General features: G+C 50.5%; 1 protein-coding gene across 3 annotated transcripts in view; it reads right to left on the bottom strand.

Annotated features, from left to right (window-relative positions):
- The window catches only part of Rps6ka2 (ribosomal protein S6 kinase A2), a 240,409-nt gene that overhangs the window by 134,707 nt on the left and 86,061 nt on the right, over positions 1 to 19,641 (bottom strand). Inside the window, exon 1 of one of the 3 annotated variants that reach the window (XM_047557789.1) lies at positions 8,044 to 8,372. The exons of the other annotated variants lie outside the window; for them this stretch is intronic. Coding sequence (XP_047413745.1) covers positions 8,044 to 8,142 — 99 coding nt within the window. The 5' untranslated portion in view covers positions 8,143 to 8,372. Of the gene's footprint in view, positions 1 to 8,043; positions 8,373 to 19,641 lie in introns of those variants that run through there. 3 annotated transcript variants of the gene reach the window in all.

The following is a 19,641-nucleotide window of genomic DNA, read 5'->3' as shown; positions in this document are numbered from 1 at the left end:
GGCAGGTGCATGGAGCACCTGGACAGGCTGGGTGCTGCCAGGTGCCTGAGGTGCAAGGATGAATGCAGGTGCCTGACTCAAGGGCGCTTCACGATCAGCGCGTGACAGACGGTCCTGGAGGGACTTCTGCTGGGTATCGTGGTGCGGAGGGAGGGCAGCAACTGGACAGGGGCTGAGAGGACAGAGGTCGTACATCAGTCTCACAGGCAGTGAGAAGCCCTGGCTGGGTGGGAGGCTATTAACACGACACAGGTCTGCTCCATAATTCCCAATGTGATTCGGGCAGATGCCCATCACCTCTCATAAGTGTGAGCTCTATCAGACTAGGGAGGGTGTCTCAGATTACACCTCTCCTCCTCCTGCACACACAGAATGGCCGTGCCATTCACTGTAACAAACCACCCTAACTTGCCTACTTCAATTCCTGGGGTTCTACCGTCATGAACCTCAACACCCCAGAGTGTCAAAGGACGTAGTAAAGTGTGCTGATGAACGCTGGAAGACAGGTCTGGACATGTACATCACTGGAGGGAGGCACCCTGGACACAGCCAGGCAGCCCTTGCACATTAGCTCCAACACATTCAGTCAGTTAAAACCTGTTCACTTCTCTGTTGGGCTGGAGTTCACAGAACTTGATTGAGCCACATGTCAAAGTTCATGTGTTCTTTTTTATGCTAAGATCCCCAATCCTTTTGTGCTGCTTCTGGGGCTCTCTGGGAGGAAGGCAGTTGGCCCTAACTGCTACATTGACTCCAGCAGCCCATCTGTCCTGTCCTCTAAGGTGATGACAAACTAAGAATTCAAGAAGGACAAGGTGGCCTAAAAATCAATGCCCTTCTCTGTTTTGTCCATTTCTTTCCTTTATGTTACCTTCAAAGTCAACCAGCCAACCAGAGTCCCTTCAGCAAGTTACAAGAGAGTCCCTTATGCGCCTTGGCAAGTGGGTCATGTGGGCTGTGGGGACATCATCACCCATGTGGCCCAGTTTCCCCTTTCACAAGGAGCCCTGGTTGTAGGTGCCCTCACGAGCTGGCAGTCAGGTGACAGGAGTCTGACAGCCACAGGGGCCTGCAGAGCCCCACTGGCTTCTCTGTCCCCTCCCCTCATGGCACTGCCCACGCCATCCCACCGTCCCTCACACAGGCCTCCAAGCGGCTTCTCCGCCTTGTGCCTTATACACCCTCAGACAAGCAGCTTTCTTGCTTTTCATGCTAGGAAGACACTGTGCAGGACACCTGGGATGTGAAAACACACGTGCAAGTTCGCAGTCACATGGTGGTGGTTCTGAAAGAGTGCACGTCCACTGGGCTGTGAGCTGCTCTTCTCTGCCAGAACCGTTACCAAGTAAGGCCTTCAAAGGAAAGGCCCTGCACCCCTTCTCTTATGAACTCCCCTGCCAGGTCTAACAAGGAAGAACTGCAGGCTCAGGGCCACAGGCAGGATGTGCAGCTGGGACATCTTTCAGCCAAGAACCTGAAGGTGGTTGGGACTGCTCTCTGCAGCAGGTCCCGCACTTAAACACTTGGGTTAATGATGACATAAAATGCAGAGAAGGTGAAATGCAGCATGTGACCAGAGCGTGGGTCTCAGCACACCTCCCCTGGCTTGTCAGCCCCTCTCGGGCCCCTCCTTGGCTACCGGAGGAAGCACACCCCCCACACTCGCTCCCCGAATCCTACTAATTTTAAAGAGGAGATAAATGGCCACAAGGAAAGCCGATCTACTCTCCAAGCTAGGTCAGTTCTACCAGCACCTTGGGCCTCCTTCACGTCCCCCAGCCGGTTGTCCATGCTAGCCCACATCACACAGGGCCGGCACCAGAAGCAGCGTGAACTCACTTCTGCTTTATAAGAGCTGCTGTTTCTGTGGATTATGTTTAAAATGACAGAAGAAAGATCAAACTTGACTTCATTCTAAGTAACCTTAGCAGAGCTGTAATCTAGGAAAGCTCACTCTATGGTGATAGTACTAATCTGAAAAAGATATGCACACAAAATGGGTGAGGGAGAGGAGGCTAGCAAGAGAGGAGAAACTTTGGTGGTGCAGAATCTTCTACAGAGAGGGCCAGCCAGTCATGTTGGCATGGCCCAGATGCCCCGTGCAGCTCCCCCTTGGCAGACACACTTTGCTTTCCAAACATCTGGCAGCTCAAGGACAACCATTGTCGTAGGGGAGCAGGGGTGGCAGGTGCTCAGAAGGATGCTGTGACCTGCAAATGGCAAGGAGCTGAAGGAAGCAGCCAGGCGTTCAGGCAGACACAGCAGGAGTTCAGCACGGGCAGGAGTGGCAGGGCCCGGCCCGATGGGCGCAGCACCCTCCCTCCCGTGCTGAAGGAGCAGCCCACTGGGCCGCTGCAGACCAGAGCTCAAGGACAGAGACTGGCCGTGCTCTCGGATCAGCGAGGTCCCTGGGACTCCTTCAGCGGCCCTTGAGAAATCACACGGACCTCACGAGCACAGGCACACATGCTGGCTAGCCTGCAACCATGGGTCTTGCCTGCTTAGTAACAAATCCTAGGTGTGAGGTGACCACACATTCGTCCTCTGTGCCCTGGTGTGTGGGCTTCCATGTTTAATTATAGCTGCACCGCCATCCCATCTATTGCATAGTGAAGTGTCGCAGGAACGGCTTCTTACACAGCTATGAATCAGACACCATTAACGGTATTTCATACGGGATGCACGTGTGTTGGGCCCATGTGCCTGACTAAATCTCACTGGAGCTTCCAGGCTGTTTGTTGATCATATCTATTTCTTTGAATTCAACTCAACAACTTTAAAGTGAAAACAGATCAGCAAGAACAGAATGCTAGGAAAAAAACGTAAGGAAACGTGACCCCACGCAACCAGCAACGGAGCCGACCATCCTGGAGAACCAGTCTTGGACTAGCTCCACTTTCTTAACGAGAATCTTGGAACAGAGACTGTAGAGCATCTCTGCCTCAACTCCTGGCTGCCAACTTCACATCACACCAAAATACCCTCATCCTGGTACCTCACAGCAAAGGAGCACCCACCACAGCAGCGTCAGAACACTCAGGATGGTGCACACCGACCAACACCTGCTCCTGACTTCGGCCTCTGGGCCCACCTTCCTCCCTGCAGCCAGAGGCCCCAGAAGCGGCTCAGAGCTCGCTCCTCTCCTACCCATGCACCGGTCTCTCCATCTGAGAAAGGATGCACCTGCGTTCAAGAAACAGTGATGCCCTTGGGCAACTGTGAGGTCCAACAGGTGGACAGAGGTTCCATTTTTATTAGTTCTTGCATTTCACTCTTCCTCTTCTGCGCATAGGAAAAGCAGACCGGGTCCTCCTTCCCAAGTGCTGCCAACCAGCCTGCATAGGGCTCTACGGAAAAGATGGGCAAAGGAAGCCAAGAAAGGAAAAGGGCAGACTCTCAATCGTTTGGATATGCTTTCATGTATTTCTGAATAAGCAATATTACTTTGAGAAGTTTCTTAAATATAAAGTATACAATGAAATTGCAAAGATAAGGTATATCACAGATAAAGTGACCACAAATAAGAAATTAACTTCAGGGTCTTTAAAATAGAATAAAATGAGAAAAAAGAAAAAGCAAATTTCCACTAATAAGAACTATTGTATGTAGTATTCCCTGATTTTTTTCTGTTTCTTTTTTTCCCTTGGTTGTCAGAAAACTCAGTGTAACCAGAGTTCACAGAATTTCTTTGGGTGCATTTTTTGAGAGTACCTGAAAATGACTTTAATTAGAAATGGTCTTCCTGGAAACCACCCAAGGACTGGGAGGAGAGTCCACCTACCACGCTGTGCTGGTAACCCCAGGGAGTCACCTTCTGCCCATCGCTGGAGCCAGTACTGCTCCATCGTGTGCCGCGAGTCCCTTGTCATTTACGTCATGGGAACACTGTGCTTTCTTAAAAGGGATACGCAGCAAGGACACATTCACGTGAGCACGGCTTGATCACCTTGACCTCTGGAAGCAGAAGTAACCTGACGACTGACCCCTGAGCCCACTTCCACCCAGTGGGGCTGCAAGGCTCACGGCACTTTCCACAGCAGCTTTCTACTGAGTCACAGGCCTCTGTTGCTGAATGCTAAGTTCCCTGAAAGTAGGGATCAAATTTTTTCCCAATTGCTGAGTACAGTGCACATGGGATATACTACAAACATTTTTGAGTGTATGAATAATTGAGCAAACAAATAAATGAAGAGGAAGTTGTCTTCAACCCAAGAGCCAGCCACTACGACGTCCCCAGCAGGGGCTTGCATTCGGTTCCTCCTGTACCACCAACTGTCCTCGGGTAGCAATGTCAGTAACCAGTGAAAGAGTCCAGGTAACAGGTCATCAGGCAGAGCCCTCTGGCGTTGGCAACCCCAAACTGAATAACTCTTCCCTAAGTAAACCGACCTTGCATTTGATACCCTTAGCAATTTAGTTGGTATCTTACTGTGAGTAAATAGTACCATTTTAATTGTGTCTGAAGGGAATATAAACCTGGCTTTGGCATCTGCACACCCCACCTTCTGGGGCTTTCCTGGTGTTTGAGGCAGTTGAGGTTAGGGGATTCCCTTGCACCCAGTGGTCCCACTCTCTGAGCTGGGTCATGGGTATTGGAGCATTTTCTTCCACTATTAGCCACCTGAGCTCAGGGTGAGGTGACCTACATCAATAATGCACCCCTGGAAAACTGCAGCTGACTCCTGCAACAGACATGCATGATAAGACAGAGGAGTACTGCTACCCCAGCAGAGGATGGAACATAACTCCATCTGAGCAAACCAGGCCGATCCTGTTCAATGAACAGCTTGCCAAGAGCATCTGGGAGAACTGACCTTCCCCTGGGCCTGAAGGAAGGTACAGAACCATTACTCACCCAGCAGGGTGGTCACCAATGAGATGACACCATGGGTTCACATGGAATCAGCAGATGTTAAACAACATGGAAAACATCAATAAGCTCAGTAAAGATTTTTTCCATATCAGTAGCTAGCAACTGTTGACTGAGCGATTTTATCATCCAGACTCCAAGTTAAGCCTTTACATATGGTCTCTCAATAATCCCCAATGAGGCAGGCACTATTACCATTTCTACTTCACAGTGGATGAAGAGGAGATTTATGGAGGTGAACTGCCCAGATAGCAAAAGGGAGAGTGAGGATTTAAATAAGTACATCTGATCAAATTCACCTATAACTTTCTAACTTGTAGAAAAGGTTTTCTAGAAAAACTTTAGGTTATGGACATATTTCAAAATAGTCCATGGAGTGACTTCACTTTAAAGATGACAAGGATAGCCCCCTCCACAACTCATTAACACACAGCAAACTCCAATAACCACACAACCCTAAATGGCTAATATCAATTAACAGCACCAGCTCCTGCATGAAGAACATCCTTTAAAACATGCTAGGAGCAGAGGCAATTCAGTTTGCCTCCCTGGGCCTCCAGCTCCTCATCTATACAAAGGACTCCGAGTTAGGCCATGATTACAGCTAAGTGCTGTTATTCTCAGGCAATGCCACCAATGCCCTGGAATCAGAGCTTTCGGGGGTCTCACCAGCACTGAGAGCTGATCCATGCAAGGTATCCATCTTCCCTTTAGAAGCCTCTAGAACTATGAACTGACAGAGTGAATTATCTGGCCGTCTCACTGGGTTCAATGCTGACGCATGACAAAAATGTTTAAGTGAATTTCATTTTAAGCTATAATCCATAAGCTGTTTCCAAATATGGCTAAGTAACCTGGCTTACATGTCATGGGGCTGGTTTAACAAATATCGTTTTCTAGAAGTAAAATTAATTTCAAGATAGTATGAAATCATCAGCACTGGGCCCCTCCTGAAAGTCTTTTTAACAAAGATGATACGGCTCTCAACTTAAAGTAACTACTGTTAATTTTTCAATAAGTGCTTCTTGGTCATAACCAGATGCCAATACACAAATGAATAGGCAGTTTCTCTGGAAGAGTATGAGAAAGTTTGGGGTAGGGGTGGATATGGAACCTACTGGTCAGACATGCAGACACTTAGTAGATTCCACACTAGGAAAAATGCCCTGAGGCCAGGACTTCTATGTCTGGTATTGTTGGATCTGCAGTCCCCAGAAACAGCCCTGACCCATAGCAAGTTCTCAAAAGACATTAGCAAAATGAATGTTTTGGTAAGCTTCTCACACAACTCTCAATTTTTCAGGATTTTCTCCATTTAGCCATAGAACAAGGACAGCAGAAAATGCTATCTGGATTTTCACAAGGGTCCAGTGATCAAAAACTGGTGAATGCCTTTATGAAAAACAGCACTGGATCAGTATCAACCATCTTAATTTGTCCTTCTCTTCAGAATCCAGCACAGGACCTGGTCTGGAGAAAGTAGTCTGGGGAATGTACTGATGGAATACATTCCTTGGTAGCCCCTGTGTCCTTCTGAATATCTGATGATTTATGTATGTTTTCCAGAAATTGTATTTTCACATTAAAGAAACCTCTTTCTACTCCCAACCTTGCCTCCCATTGTACTTTTGGAGGCCCTTCCCCAAACCAGCTCTCCTTGTGAGCCCTAACACCCAGGGACACCACACAGGCTCCCTCAACCTCCAAGGGTCGTGGGAGTTCTCTGCATGACATCTGGAGTTTGCTCCCATGAGTGCCCCCCACTGCAGGGACAGTAAGTGTTAGGAGAGAAGGAGCAGTATGATAAATTTGGAATTGGAATGAAATAGAAAATAATAACATATTTGGTATATAAAGGTAAATACAGCTCTGAGTCTCTCTTCTTGTCAACTAGATTTGTACAGTGCCCAAGTCCCAGAAAAATGGATTTTTGCTTGATTTACTTCATGGTTAGGTTTAAAGCAAGTCCTCCTCCATTACTAGATTAACAGTTTTATTTGTCCAAACTCAACATTTTAGCCTCAGAGATCCCATCCAGAGCTTCCAATTCTGATCTAGAGAAACTTTTCAACAATTCCCTGCAGTTTTCATGTCAATTCCTGAGGTTTGCTTAAAGACCTCTTAATTGTTGTAGGATTCTTGCCTGTGTCTCATGTCATGGCAGCCAGGACAAAGAAACCAAGATGAAACGTGTGATATTGTTCCACATGAAACTAAATGCCCACCAAACTGCACTGGGCCAGCCCTGACGCAGGGGGAGGGTAGCCCCGAGTGAAGTCTCCAGTTGGCACTTCTGCCTCACCATCACAAGGCCTCTTTTTACTTCAACACGCTTCACCCTTCTGTCACCTATGGATTCCACAACACGATGTGGACCCTGAGATGAAGAGAACACAGTCGTGTATTAAAACCACCATTAAAGAACCATGGACGATATCATCAATAGATGATTTCGGAACCCAAAGATGCCAAGATGGGACAGGCAAAAGGACGTGATGTTTCAGCCCTCTGGGTTCTCAGGACAAATCTGTAGGAAACCGAGGCTGCAGGGATATTGCATCAGGCACTTCACAACTGAGCACCGTCTTGCGCTGTGGTCTGCGTGGATGGTGCCGCTGCCTTTCCCGCTTCTTGTCAATTCCACACTGATTTGGAATACTCCAAGCATCTACGTTATGATGGTGTGCTCGCCTGCCTCTGGGCAGGGCTAACAAACCAGACCAACAATGCAGCCAGCCCAGGGCAGGAAGGAGGAGGCTGTCCTCCCCGGACTTTCCAGGTGTCCCCTCTGGGCGCCCCCACACCTAGCGGCACCCAACTGCGCGGACCCTCCGCTGTTCCCCAGAGCAGCCCTGTGGAAGTGACCCCCCAAACCTGTGCAGAGGCACTGGGCAGAAATCCACTAAGGTAGAGCTTGTCCACGCAAGAGGACTCATAGTGGCTCCAATTGTTATGAAGTCCCAACAATAACGCTTGGAGTCCTTGTTATTCGGTTTTAGGAAAACTGGACCAGCGTTCAAAGAACTTAAACTCCCGAGCACGGTCTGGGTGACATCCACCCGACAATGCGAAGGGCTTCCGGGTGGCACAAGCCGGGCAGCATCCTCCACACGCCCACTCCAGGGCGCGGCGGGGACCCGGCGACCTGCGTGCACCCGGGCGACGGCATTTACCTCGAGCCGACTCAGGCTGGAGCTCTTGGAGCGCGACTTCTTGCGCAGGTACACCGAGAAGAACCTGCGCACCGTGAACTTCTTCATGCTCAGGTCCATCGCCCGGCGCCCAGCCGCGAGGAGCCGCAGGGCCGGCGGGCGCGCATCCCCGGAGCATCCCAGGCGCGGGCTGGGTGCGCGGGCGGGCGCGCGCAGCCGGACAGCCCGGCGCGGCGGCCCTGGGCGCGGGCGCGGGCTGCGGGCACAAAGGGCAGGCCGCGCGGGCCACCGCGGCCGGGCCCCAGGCGCTGACTCCGGCCGCGCCTCCGCCTCCTGCCCGCGAGTACCCGCTGCGGCCGCCGCCCCGCCCACGGCCCCGCCCGCCAACCGGCGCCGCTCGCCACGCCCACCGCCACGCCCGCCGCCCCGCACTCACTCCGCCTCCTCCTTTCCGGCTAGTACCAGCTCCCGGCAACCCCGCCCCGCCCCGCCCACCGCCGCCACTGCCAATCCGCGCCCGCCGCCGCCGCCGGCGCGCCCCACTCCGCCCCCTGCTGCTCCTTCCCCCGAGTGCCCTCTCCGTGCAGCCCCGCCCCTCGACGCCCCGCCCCCGACCAATCAGCGCGCGCGACCGCCGCATGCCTAATGACCCGACCCCGCCCGCTCTCCGCTCGCGGGGCTGCTGCTGATGCTCAGGAGCTGCTCTAGTCGCCTGTCCTGCTCCTGGCCTTGCTGGGCCTTTTCTGTCTTAGGGTGTCATTATGATTACTTTTTTTCCTGAAACATCCATGTTCACATTTTGGCATCATGCCTTTCTCAGTCCAGCAAAACTTTAATGGTCAATGAACAGCCCTCTAGAAAACCACACCACTAGTGCTGAGCGCTCCATCTCTCCTCCTTGCCCACCGGTCCTCCACAGCCAGGTGGCCCCTGTCTGGGAACCGCGCTCAGGGCAGAGGGGTCCTGCCTGCCCCTGGAATCAGCTTCTTTTTCTCCTGCTGGTGATGAAAACGGGTTCTTTACGTGGTGCGGGGACAGAGCAGCCGGCAGGAGAAGCCTCCCTTGCCAGCGCTGGAGAACAAAGACTCTGTATCCGCTCTCTGTGACCTCTGGCTCCATATATAGAAAATTATCCAAACGGATGACTTATCAGAGCCTGCACAGGGAATATCCTGAGACGGGTGACCTGGGTTTCAGGGCAAGGCTCTCAGAGGCCCGCTACTGGCTGCAGGACTGCATGAGATTTGCTTTAAAGGGAAACAAGCTCCCTCCACCCCAACATATTCAAAAGGGCTGCAGGCAATTTCATATAGATCTGTGAGCTCATAACTCTGGGCAGCCTGCTGTTTTCCTCTTGTGCAGTACCCAAGCATTGAGTTTATGTTTTAAAATAGGCAGAAACAAAATGCATTGACATACTACCATCACCTGCAAATATATATATATATATATATATATATATATATATATATATATATTTCTGTGGTGTTGACAAGTATTCCCCTTTTCCAGAGCAAATTGGAGAAAAAAAAAATCCACATGGCCTTTTATTCTCTCAGCTGAATCAGATGTTGCATTAATACTTGCAATAGGCTACATTTTGCTAAAGTGGATAAAGAGATTGGAATATCTCCAAGTAAGAACTTGTAAGCTCATGCTGCATCCAGATGGAGGAGCGATCAGGTACTCTCTCTAGGTTCACTGGAATCAACATTTTAATGATGTTGCTCCGTAGTGAAGAGCAGAAGAGTCACGTCAGGACTGATTCCCTTGCCCCATGAACTTGGGCAGTTTTGTGCTATGTTCCCACTGCTGATCCCTAAGATGAAAAGATAAATAAAACCCATTATACCTTCCTTCCTGGTTTACTGTGGGGCTTATGCAAGATAATGGATAAAGAAGTGCTTTGCAGATTAAAAAGTGCAGTTGAGTTTTTCATATCAAAGTGTCTATAATGCATATTCTTCTCTAAAAACAATAGGACTTTTAAACCCCACAGAGAAACCCTTAAAGGCCTCTTTTGCTGCTTCTGAAGCCAATGTTCCAGAGAGATGCCCATGGAAGTCGGTTTCTGGCTTCTTCCCTAAGGTTCCTGTGGAAGGGCAATTATCTGCACTCTCAGAACCAGCTTCTTACCCACTGCACCCTGCTGGCATCCTGGCTATAAGGAAGCACGTAGACAGTCTAGACCATACCACATTGCTGCATGGCACAGGAAGCAGCAGATGAACCTTAGGCTGGTGACAGTCTCCAGGAATGAAAAGAGGCCAGTTCTTCATAGTGTCCCCCTACGGGGAAGCTGGTAAAACTGCTCAGACAGGAGAATAGTATGCTGCCCGATTCATAGGCATCCTGCTTAGTATGGCAACCTCAGGGCAGGCCTAGGTCATGGCTTATGTCTTACCAGCATAAGTATTTGATCTGATCTAATAGAATGGAAAGGAAATATTTATGGCACATTCATGATTCCCCCAAATTTAAGTACAACAAAACTATCCCATCAAATTTGGAAATACCAGAGGAAAACAAAAGGTTCAGATTCCAGTTGTGGAATCATTGCTAAAACAAGTTTGCTTGCTTTTGTCAGTTCCCTGGTAAAACACAGGCATACCAAAATCTCTAGTGATCATTTAACACTACTTCACATGCTGGTATAATGAAATCCTCCAGACCACCGAGTCTGGGTAGGTATCAGAGCCCACTCTAAGTTGGATACAAATGATCCTTTCAAATACCAGAACAGAAAAGGCAAAGTTGACAAAGGATCAAACCCAGATGATGAGTGGGAGAGGACTGGAGAGAAGACAAAGGACTGGGGAGACCTCTGAGTATCCCTGGTTTTTCTCTGACTTAAGCACAGTAAGTCAGGGACCGAGTTCCAGGCACTGCTACTTTTAGAAGATGGGCTAGCATGGATCCAGTGTAACTCAACAGGTGGTTACTGACACCTACCAGCACCTGGCACAAAGCTCAGCATTAGGGATATAGGATGTCGCAACATTCCAAGAAATTCACAAGGTCATGGAAAAGAAGGTAAGCAAACAGACACATTTGATGCAGTTTTTATGTGACATGAAAGAAACATGTAAGAGAAAGCTGCTTGAACAGAGATGAAGAACTGTCAGTTCTCATGGGGAAAGTCATGAGGGAGGGACCCCTGATCTGGACGCTGGGAGATAAGGAAGCATTTTCATGGGCAGATAAGAAGAGACCCATCTCTCCACTCTAGGCAGGTATAGTCTGTGGGTAAGATCGGTACACACTCTACATTTTGCTGTTCTCAGGGAACCTGACAAGAGTGTGGTATTACTTTCTGATGGCCCAAGAACTTCTAATCAGTCTGGTTCCACCAAAGATCCAAACAGTTCTGTGTGCTTTTGAGATGTCCAAACTTCTAAAACTCATTTATTTTCATAATATATTTCTAATAAGACACTAAATTACACTTCAGGTCACCCTTGACATGTCTTAAAAGTAAAGGAAAAAGTCTGTGTTCATTAGGACCACGTTTGGCATGTTGGTGGGCCCACAGCAGCTAAATTCACCAGGGTCATGGGATAGGAATCATTTTTGTACAGAGAACTCTGTGATAACAAAGATTTTCTACTGGATGCTCCAGAGACTGTAGAGAGTCAAACAAGGGAGGCAGCCTCACTAGGGTGCACGCCAAGGACTGCTTGTGGCTGTTACAGGTTAAGCCAAAGGTCCCCTTGGTGCATCCCTAAGCATATGGAGCACAGGTCCTTGTCCTGGGCAGTGGGACTACAGAGGAGTGGCCCACGATTAGGCCCCTCTAGTCAAGGCCCTCTTCTCAGCTGGGTCCCTGTGCACGTGAAATGTCATGGCTTCAGAACTCCCTAAAGGCAGGCTCTTGTCCTTATTCAGGACACACAGGGATGCTAATTCTGGTGACTTTCTCAAAGCATCTGTGACTCTCTGGGTGGAAGGTCATGATGGAATATCAGTTTGGGGCACATTCAGAGCAGTAATGTCTCAGCAAGGAACTTGGAGCTCTCAGGGAAGGGCCTTCTGGTAGGTGTCCATCTCAGTTTCCAAGTTCACTTCTGACCCCTCACCACAGGATGCTGATCACTGGTCTTGTTTCCACACCCAGGCCCCAACAAAGCACTGCCAAAACAACTGCAGGCCACTGAGTTCAACAAGTGAACCTCGCTGAGCATATTTACAGTGGAATAAGAAAGTCTTGATGACCAGAAAGCCTTCCAAATATTGTCTATGAGGCTACAATGGTGCCTTGCCAGGCAATGCAATTTACATTTCCAACCAGAGGGCCTCAGCTTCCAGGTGCAGGGTGGAGGGTGGAGGGAGAGGGACATCTGTAGGGCCAGGTGTTCTTGATCATAGTTACTCGACTTACACCAGACTTAGGAGGGAGATCTGTTCTGGGTTTCAAGCTGTGGAAACCCTCAGGGTTTGGGCCCCATCCACAGGTCTGGCCCACCAGAACCACTCTGATTTCTTTTTAATATCATATTCCCACATACCAGTTCACTTAAACACAGAATGTGGTGGCTCAAATCCATTTGAAAAGCAAGAGTCAGGAAATATAGGGATGCCCATTCTGGTGTCTGTTTTGAAAACAGACACTTTCAGTGCCTCTGTCAGTGGGGCATACCCAGGCTCCAGAACCTTCCCTGTGTCTCACAGACACAGCTGGAGTCATACCTCCCAAAAGGCAAGAAAGGAGGGAATTGTCCTCCAGTGAAACCCTTTTGCTTTTGAGACAGGAAAACCCCAGAGATGATGGGAATAGGCAGTGGAATAAAAGGTAGAGGCAGTAGAAAGAGATACAAAGAAAGGTAGAGCGGTAAACCCTCAATGCACCTCCAGGTGACCTATGTCCACAGCAGGTGTGACCCAATGCACCTCCAGGTGACCTATGTCCACAGCAGGTGTGACTCAATGCACCTCCAAGTGATCTATGTCCACAGCAGGTGTGACTCAATGCACCTCCAGGTGACCTATGTCCACAGCAGGTGTCAAGGGCTGGAGGCACTTAGCCAACACTGAACTCAGAAAGCTGCACACACTGGAATCCAGACAGAGAGCTGAGCCGGGACAGAGCGAGAGCAGAGGAGAATACAGGTCCACCTCCAGGACACCGTGTGGTACTGCTGACTCCAGGCACAGTACTGTCTTAGGACGCCGGGACTTGCTCATTCTGTAACTGAGAGTTTGCACCCTGGGATCAGCCTCTGCCCACTTTACCCACCCCCAGCTGCTGGAAGCCACCATCCTACTTCTCAAGTTCAACTTTTAGATTCTGCATGCACTGAGGTGCTGCTGTCTCTGGCTCACTCAATTCACGTAGCATCTTGCCCTCTGGGCTCATCTGTGTCGTCAAGGTGACAGATGTGTTAGCTAGCTTGATTGTTGGGAACTGTTGCATAAGGTGTACTTCCATCAAAACACCTCCTTGCATGTGTTAAATAAATACAATTGTGATCTGTCAAGTGCATCTCAATAAAGGTGAAAAATACCAAGAATGAATGAGGAAGGACAGGTGGAATGGACAGGGACGGTGCAGAGAAAGAATAAGAGACACAAAGAGAACAAGGAGATCCAGAGAAGAACAAAAAAGCGACTAGGGAGTTTAATGCCTGCTGAGAAGGCAGAAATGAATGGGAGAGAGTTGGATAGAATCAGACACATTCTGAAATACTGTAGGAAAGCCACAAACAAACAATGATGAAAACAACATGAATATGAAATATGTCTGAGAAAAAATTGTCACATTTGCAGAGTGAGGGAATGAATGTGAGGCAGAGTAGGGGAGTGGGTCACTTCCATCTCTGAGTGCTAGGATGTCATGTCTGGAACTGGTGCAGCTATGTTGGCACCATGAGGGATCCAGCTGTCACACAAAGCATGCCATAGCTTAAAACTGGAAAACTTCTGGATCCTTGATAGCCCTGTTGAGTTGCTGTATGAACCAATTCTGACGTCAAACTTCTTTGAGGGTTATATCTTTGGAAAATGACAAGTCTCTTTATGGAGCTGGGTTTTCTGTTCTTTGCAGCTTTAAGGATCATAACTGATATATCGAGCAAGGCTCTCATCATTCACTCAGTAGATTTATCTAAAAATTAAATCTAGTTATGAAATCTAAATTGTGTACAAACCACAGTTTTGTAATGACTGCAGTAGAAAATGCTGTCAGACTGTAACTGCAGTTGCAACGAGAGCACGGGATTGCTCCCAGCATCCTCCAGGAGTCGGGCACGTGACCATCCAGCACTGTGCCCAGCCCCCTCAGGAAGGCCACAGGCTAGTGAAAAATGGCCAGATACATACGTATTCTGACTCTGTGGAAAGCACCAACTTTTAAGAAGGACAAACACACCCCTAGTCATCTGTGGGGTTGGAGGGAGCAGAGGGATTTGGAGGGGCAGCTTTTCAGACCAGGCAGAGTGGAGAAGGGGAAGAAAGAGAGCGTGTGCACAGAGACCTGGAGAAGACGCTGGGATCCAGGCCGCACTGCATGCCCAGAGCATGGACCTGAGGCGTCGGGTTGGAAGACAGAGTGACATCTGACCTTCACGTACCAGGAGACATTAAGGGTTGATGCAAGGGATTTCGGGATGCTCTCCTGGCCTGGGGGTGCAGGGTAGAGGACCCAGGAAGGTGGAGACAGTGTTCCCATGAAGAGTGAAACCATACTGTCCACGGGATGGAGAGGAAGGGAGAGACGAGGGGACTGGTCGGTGAGGGCGGGAAGGGCGTGGTGCCTGTGGACTCTGGCAGGGTCCTCACGGCCCCTCGCCCTACAGTCTTCCCCTCGCTCCAAAACTATGTAACTGCAGGGGCTTCCTGCCAACCCACGCCCTCAGAACTGTCGGTGACCACAGGATCCATGACGTGCCTTGAGAACATGACCCCTCACTCTAAGATACTGAATGTTACCTGGTCAGAGTTTTGCATTGTTCAGTATATTTTCACACAAGTATCTCAAGACTTAAAAAATACATAAATAATCTCTGATTACCAAGGACTAACTGGGACAATTAAAAAGAATAAGAAAAATGAACTTGTAATTTCAATAAGACCCATGATCAACATCAACCAATTTTAATGCCATTAGACCAACTGACTGATGCGAAAATTCAGTTGTGTTAGGAATTCAGCTTTGTGAGTCACTAATTATTAATCAGTTCTCTCCTGCATAAATTTGGGCATTAATTAGGGAGGAACTGCACAGGAGTCACACATCACCCGTCACACCGACATCACTGTGCTGTGCTTGCTGCTGTGACCTGCTGTACCTGGGAGCTCAGTGGAAAGGTGGCCCCTGGGACCCTGCCCTGTAAGAAGCCATGACCGTGGGGCAAGTGGGGGGAAGGGCTGGGGCAGGTACCCGCTGGCTCCCGGGAAGGGCCTCTGCTCAGCTGCAAGGCAGGAAGTGATAAGAGCATGCACACCAGAGGATGAGCAGGCAAGGGGACAGTGCTCCCTCTCAGGAGGACCTGCTGACATGCCCCAGAGTGTGGTCCAAAGGAGTCCCTGTGTCTGGAGCCTGTTAGGGTGGGGGACAGTGTAGAGGGTCCCAAGATAGAGAGTGTTGATGGGTTTGAGCCTAGGGACAGTGAGGAGCCCTGGGTTAGGCAGGAGCCCACCCACTGTGTCCAGCTGGGGTGTCTTGAGCCTGTCCCTTTGCCCCAACTTCTGCTCTGCTCCAGGACACTTGCTGCCCGATCACTGGCTAACCTGCTTGCCCCGAGCCATCTCTCAGAAAAGGAATTCAGTCCAAAAGGCAGGTAGCACTGGGTGGCTGTATCCCAGTTCTGGTCTTGCACAGACACCGTGGCTGGGGACAGTCTGGCTCAGAGGTAACCTGATTTGGAGGAGTTTGCAGATAAAGCTAAAGAGAAGGGACAGACAGAATGAGCAAGACTTGAAGACTCATTAATTAAAGTGAAAGTTTCTACCCAGTCCCAAAGCACATGGGGTACACAGTTTCACGATTTCAAGGACTGAAAGCAACTTAAAGGCAATGCTGAGCCCTGGCTCTGTGCCTGCCCCCCAGCATCTATGGGGACAGTGCCTGACCTGCAGAGGGAGGAGGTGAGGCTGCTGCCAGAAAGGGAACTGGGGCCAGCCCTTACAGGGCCTGTGGCCTCAATCCACTGTCTGTGTAAAGCCACCTCCAAGAAACTAGCAGGAAAGTGAAAGGTGTGAACTGTTACCAGAAGACCAACAAACCCAGTCACTGTGCTCTCTGGGGAGGTTCACAGAGAATTCCTTCAGACACCGTTCCAGGGAAGGAAGGCTCGCCAGCACTGGTCACACAGCTCACGAAGACTTTGGGTTCAGTGGCAAGGCCAGTAAGACACCAGCCCTTGGATCAGACATGGAGACATGAGCCCAAGGAGTGGTCAGGTGTTGAAGGAAAATGAAGCTAACTACCTTCAAGGAAATAAAAGCAAGAAATGAAGATGGGACTAAAGACCAAGAGATTATATGAGCCACCAAGCAGTTGTTAAAATGAACGAGAAGTACCTCTGGAAATGAAGAGATGCAGTCCTTGACACGAAGTGGATACAGCTGAATGTGTGTGTTTTTGGAAGAGCAAGTTGGATGTGCTCAGACAGGCAGGAGGTGGATCTAGAACATTCTATAGTGAACTGCCCATGTAGAGGACTGGGTATTGGATGGCAAGGTGTCCTCATTGGATTTCTACGCACATGCTCTGAGAATCACGCCACACGACCTTCCCTAAGTTCTCTTGAGCCTGAGGAAAGTGGTTGTCAGCAGGGGACAGTGGGTGACATCCTGTTTGGTTGTTAACTCTGGTGGGGCCACTGGCCTCTGGTCGGCTAAGACCAAGGACACTGCTGAATGTCCTGCGGCGTGCAGGATAGGCCCCCAAAGACAAAGACTCATCCCGTCAGACACCGTCGTAGGCTCTTCCCTTCCGCTCAATTTTTCTGTGAACCTAGACTGCTCCTAAAGCTAGTCTTTTTTTAGGAAGTTGAGAGGCTGAGACACCCGACTCTACCCGGTGAAGAGGGAACAGAGGCCTTCACGCACTTCCTCACGGTGCCACCTACAATGGCAATGCCACCAGGTGAGCCAGCACGCAGAAGAACTTCATGGAGAACGTGCTCAGCACGGTCGTCTGCAGAGCTCCTTGGGTCTCACACGGAAATCAGCGAAGCGCCTGGAAGGGAGCAGACTCGCAGATTCTGGAGCCTCCGCCTGCAGGCTGGGTGTCTCCAGTGAGGCAAGCCACCACAGCCTCCCTCCGGAACCAGACGGAGATTCACCCTGCATTCTCTTCACTTCTTTACCCCTGTGTCTGACCAGCCATGGAGACGGTGCGACATGTTTCCTAAATGTTTTCATGTCTCCCTTCTAAGCAAGCCCGCAGTCAAACCCTGCCTGAGGAGAGTGATCGCTGCCCGATCTCCCACACACCCTGTGGCCTTGCCTCCAAAGCCATCTCCTAGCAGTACTTCTGGTCCAGTCTCCTGGTGCCCCAGAGTCCTCCAAGCCTCCCTGGCAAGATGCACAGGCATCTTAAGCACAGACAAGCTGTCACCTGTCCACCGTGAACAGGCCTGGCCTCCACCTGGGACGTCCTTTCCACCTTCTCCCTCTCTGCCCCTGGCCTGTCTCAGTGCTGCTTCCAGGAGGCTGGACGGACCCCTCTGCCCCACAGCCTACTTAGAAGGATTTTCCTAGGGTTACTTTCAGGATGTGCTGGCTGTGGAGGACTGGGGCCTGTGTTACCATTCCATCTCCACAGCTCGTGGACCCACTAAACAGACCCAAGCAAGCCATTCTGTGCAGCAAAGAGACCGAGTCCAGGGGATGGGCTGGTGGAGTCAGAAGGGGATTTTTCTCATCAACCCAAGTCTGTGCATAAATTATAGAGGAAGTTTAAAGGAAGGGAGTTAGCAGGAAAGAGGAAACAGGCTAAAATTATAGCAGGAAGGATTTCTGTAACTTAAAAAAGAATAAAAAATCATAACAGAAAAGGGTCTCAAAACCTGGAATGGGTACAAAGGAAAATGTAAAATCCTTGCTAGAATTTTTTTTTTGCAAGAACTTTTCATCATTTAAAAATATTTCATCAACATCTGTAGCACTTTGGGCAGCAAGATGCAAGTTAGAGATGGGAATGTGACAGACACACGCAAGAAACGCTCAGGGAAACCAGAACCATAGGGCCAAAGTGTCAAGACGAGCAGCAGCTTGGGCCCTGCCCGCTCTCCTCTCCTGCAGGGACCAGACAGGAGGTGGGTCCTCGGGCGGGCACCCCGGCCACGTCTGGATGCATTGCGGTCAGCCTTCCTGGGACTTAGGAACGGGCAGCAAAACAGGAGCATCCCTCCGCTGCACTGCTACCGACCCGCAAGTGAACAGGGAGCACAGATTCACGCCCGGAGCAAGGCCAGGAGGACATGACTCAGGAGGACGCGTGGACCAGCTCTTGTGCTAGAGTCGTGTGCAAAGCCCGGCCATGCAGCCTGGGGGCTCTCACAGGCCACACTCCTGCCAGGACCTGGGGAAATGCCTGGCCCCTGTGGGCGGGAGGCCAGATCAGGCCGCCTGGGGAGCCGCAGCCTCCGACATAGCAGACATCAGCCCTGAGGTAGGAAGACTGCACTCGGAAGGAGACTTGCCTGGTCCGATGGGGACCAGGGCAGAACGGGAAAAACTCCTCCTCTCAGACTTCTGGGGCACGGACATCTGCCCATCTGGAGCCAAAATCCAAACTACCAATGCGGATGAAAAACTCCAGTCCCAACAGGCACTGATCGCACTAGGCCAGGCCACTCCCCAGGGCCACGTCCGCAGCCAGCAGCCTCGAGGGAAGAGGGAACATTTCCCTCCCAGCCAAGAGCAGGCTTGATCTCCACTTTGTGAAAACCACGAGGTGCCCGAACTCGGTGCTCGAACTCGGTGCTCCAGCACTGTAAGGCAGCCCCTCTGGGCTTCTCAGCACCAGCGCCTTGGGGGCTGCAGAGCAGAGGAGAGCAGTTCAGACAGGGGACTCGTACCACGGCCTGTTCCGGGACTCACACAAAGGAAAAGTAGAACCATGTAGAAATAGCCCCCAAATACCACCCGTGTTAGTGGCTCTTCTCACCCCTTCCCTGGGCTCTGGCCACGCGGACCTGCTCTCCACCCTTCAGATGCGCCAAGTTCTTCTCTCTTTCAGGCTGATGTGCATCCTGCCACCTCATCCTGGCCACGGGAGACCCCACTCTGAGACTGACACGGGATCCTTGTCCAGCTCTGGCCTCCAACATCAGGCCTTCAGGGATAACTGACTCGGGCAGGCCCCTGGGAGTTGCTCCCAAGGTGATCGGAGGTCCTGAGGCGGGAATATTCACAGTCTGAGACGTGCACGTGAGGGGTCACCTGAGTACTGCCTCTGGACTCTGAGGGCAGGAATTGTGTACAGCCTGCAAACTACCGCACGTCGCACCTACTACTGATGTCTAACTCTCAGAACAGATACCTGCTACACAGACAGAAGCAAAAGCTGCCCACAGCCTGGCAGCCAGAGAGCTTCTTCTGCTTCCTGGACACCATGGTGCGGCACAGGAGTGCAGAAAGAGGGGCCCTCATTAGCACCTCCCTCCCTCTCCT

This window comes from Sciurus carolinensis, chromosome 7 (genome assembly GCF_902686445.1).
Source record: "Sciurus carolinensis chromosome 7, mSciCar1.2, whole genome shotgun sequence".
NCBI lineage: Eukaryota > Metazoa > Chordata > Mammalia > Rodentia > Sciuridae > Sciurus > Sciurus carolinensis.
This window is presented reverse-complemented; position numbering and strand designations above follow the sequence as displayed.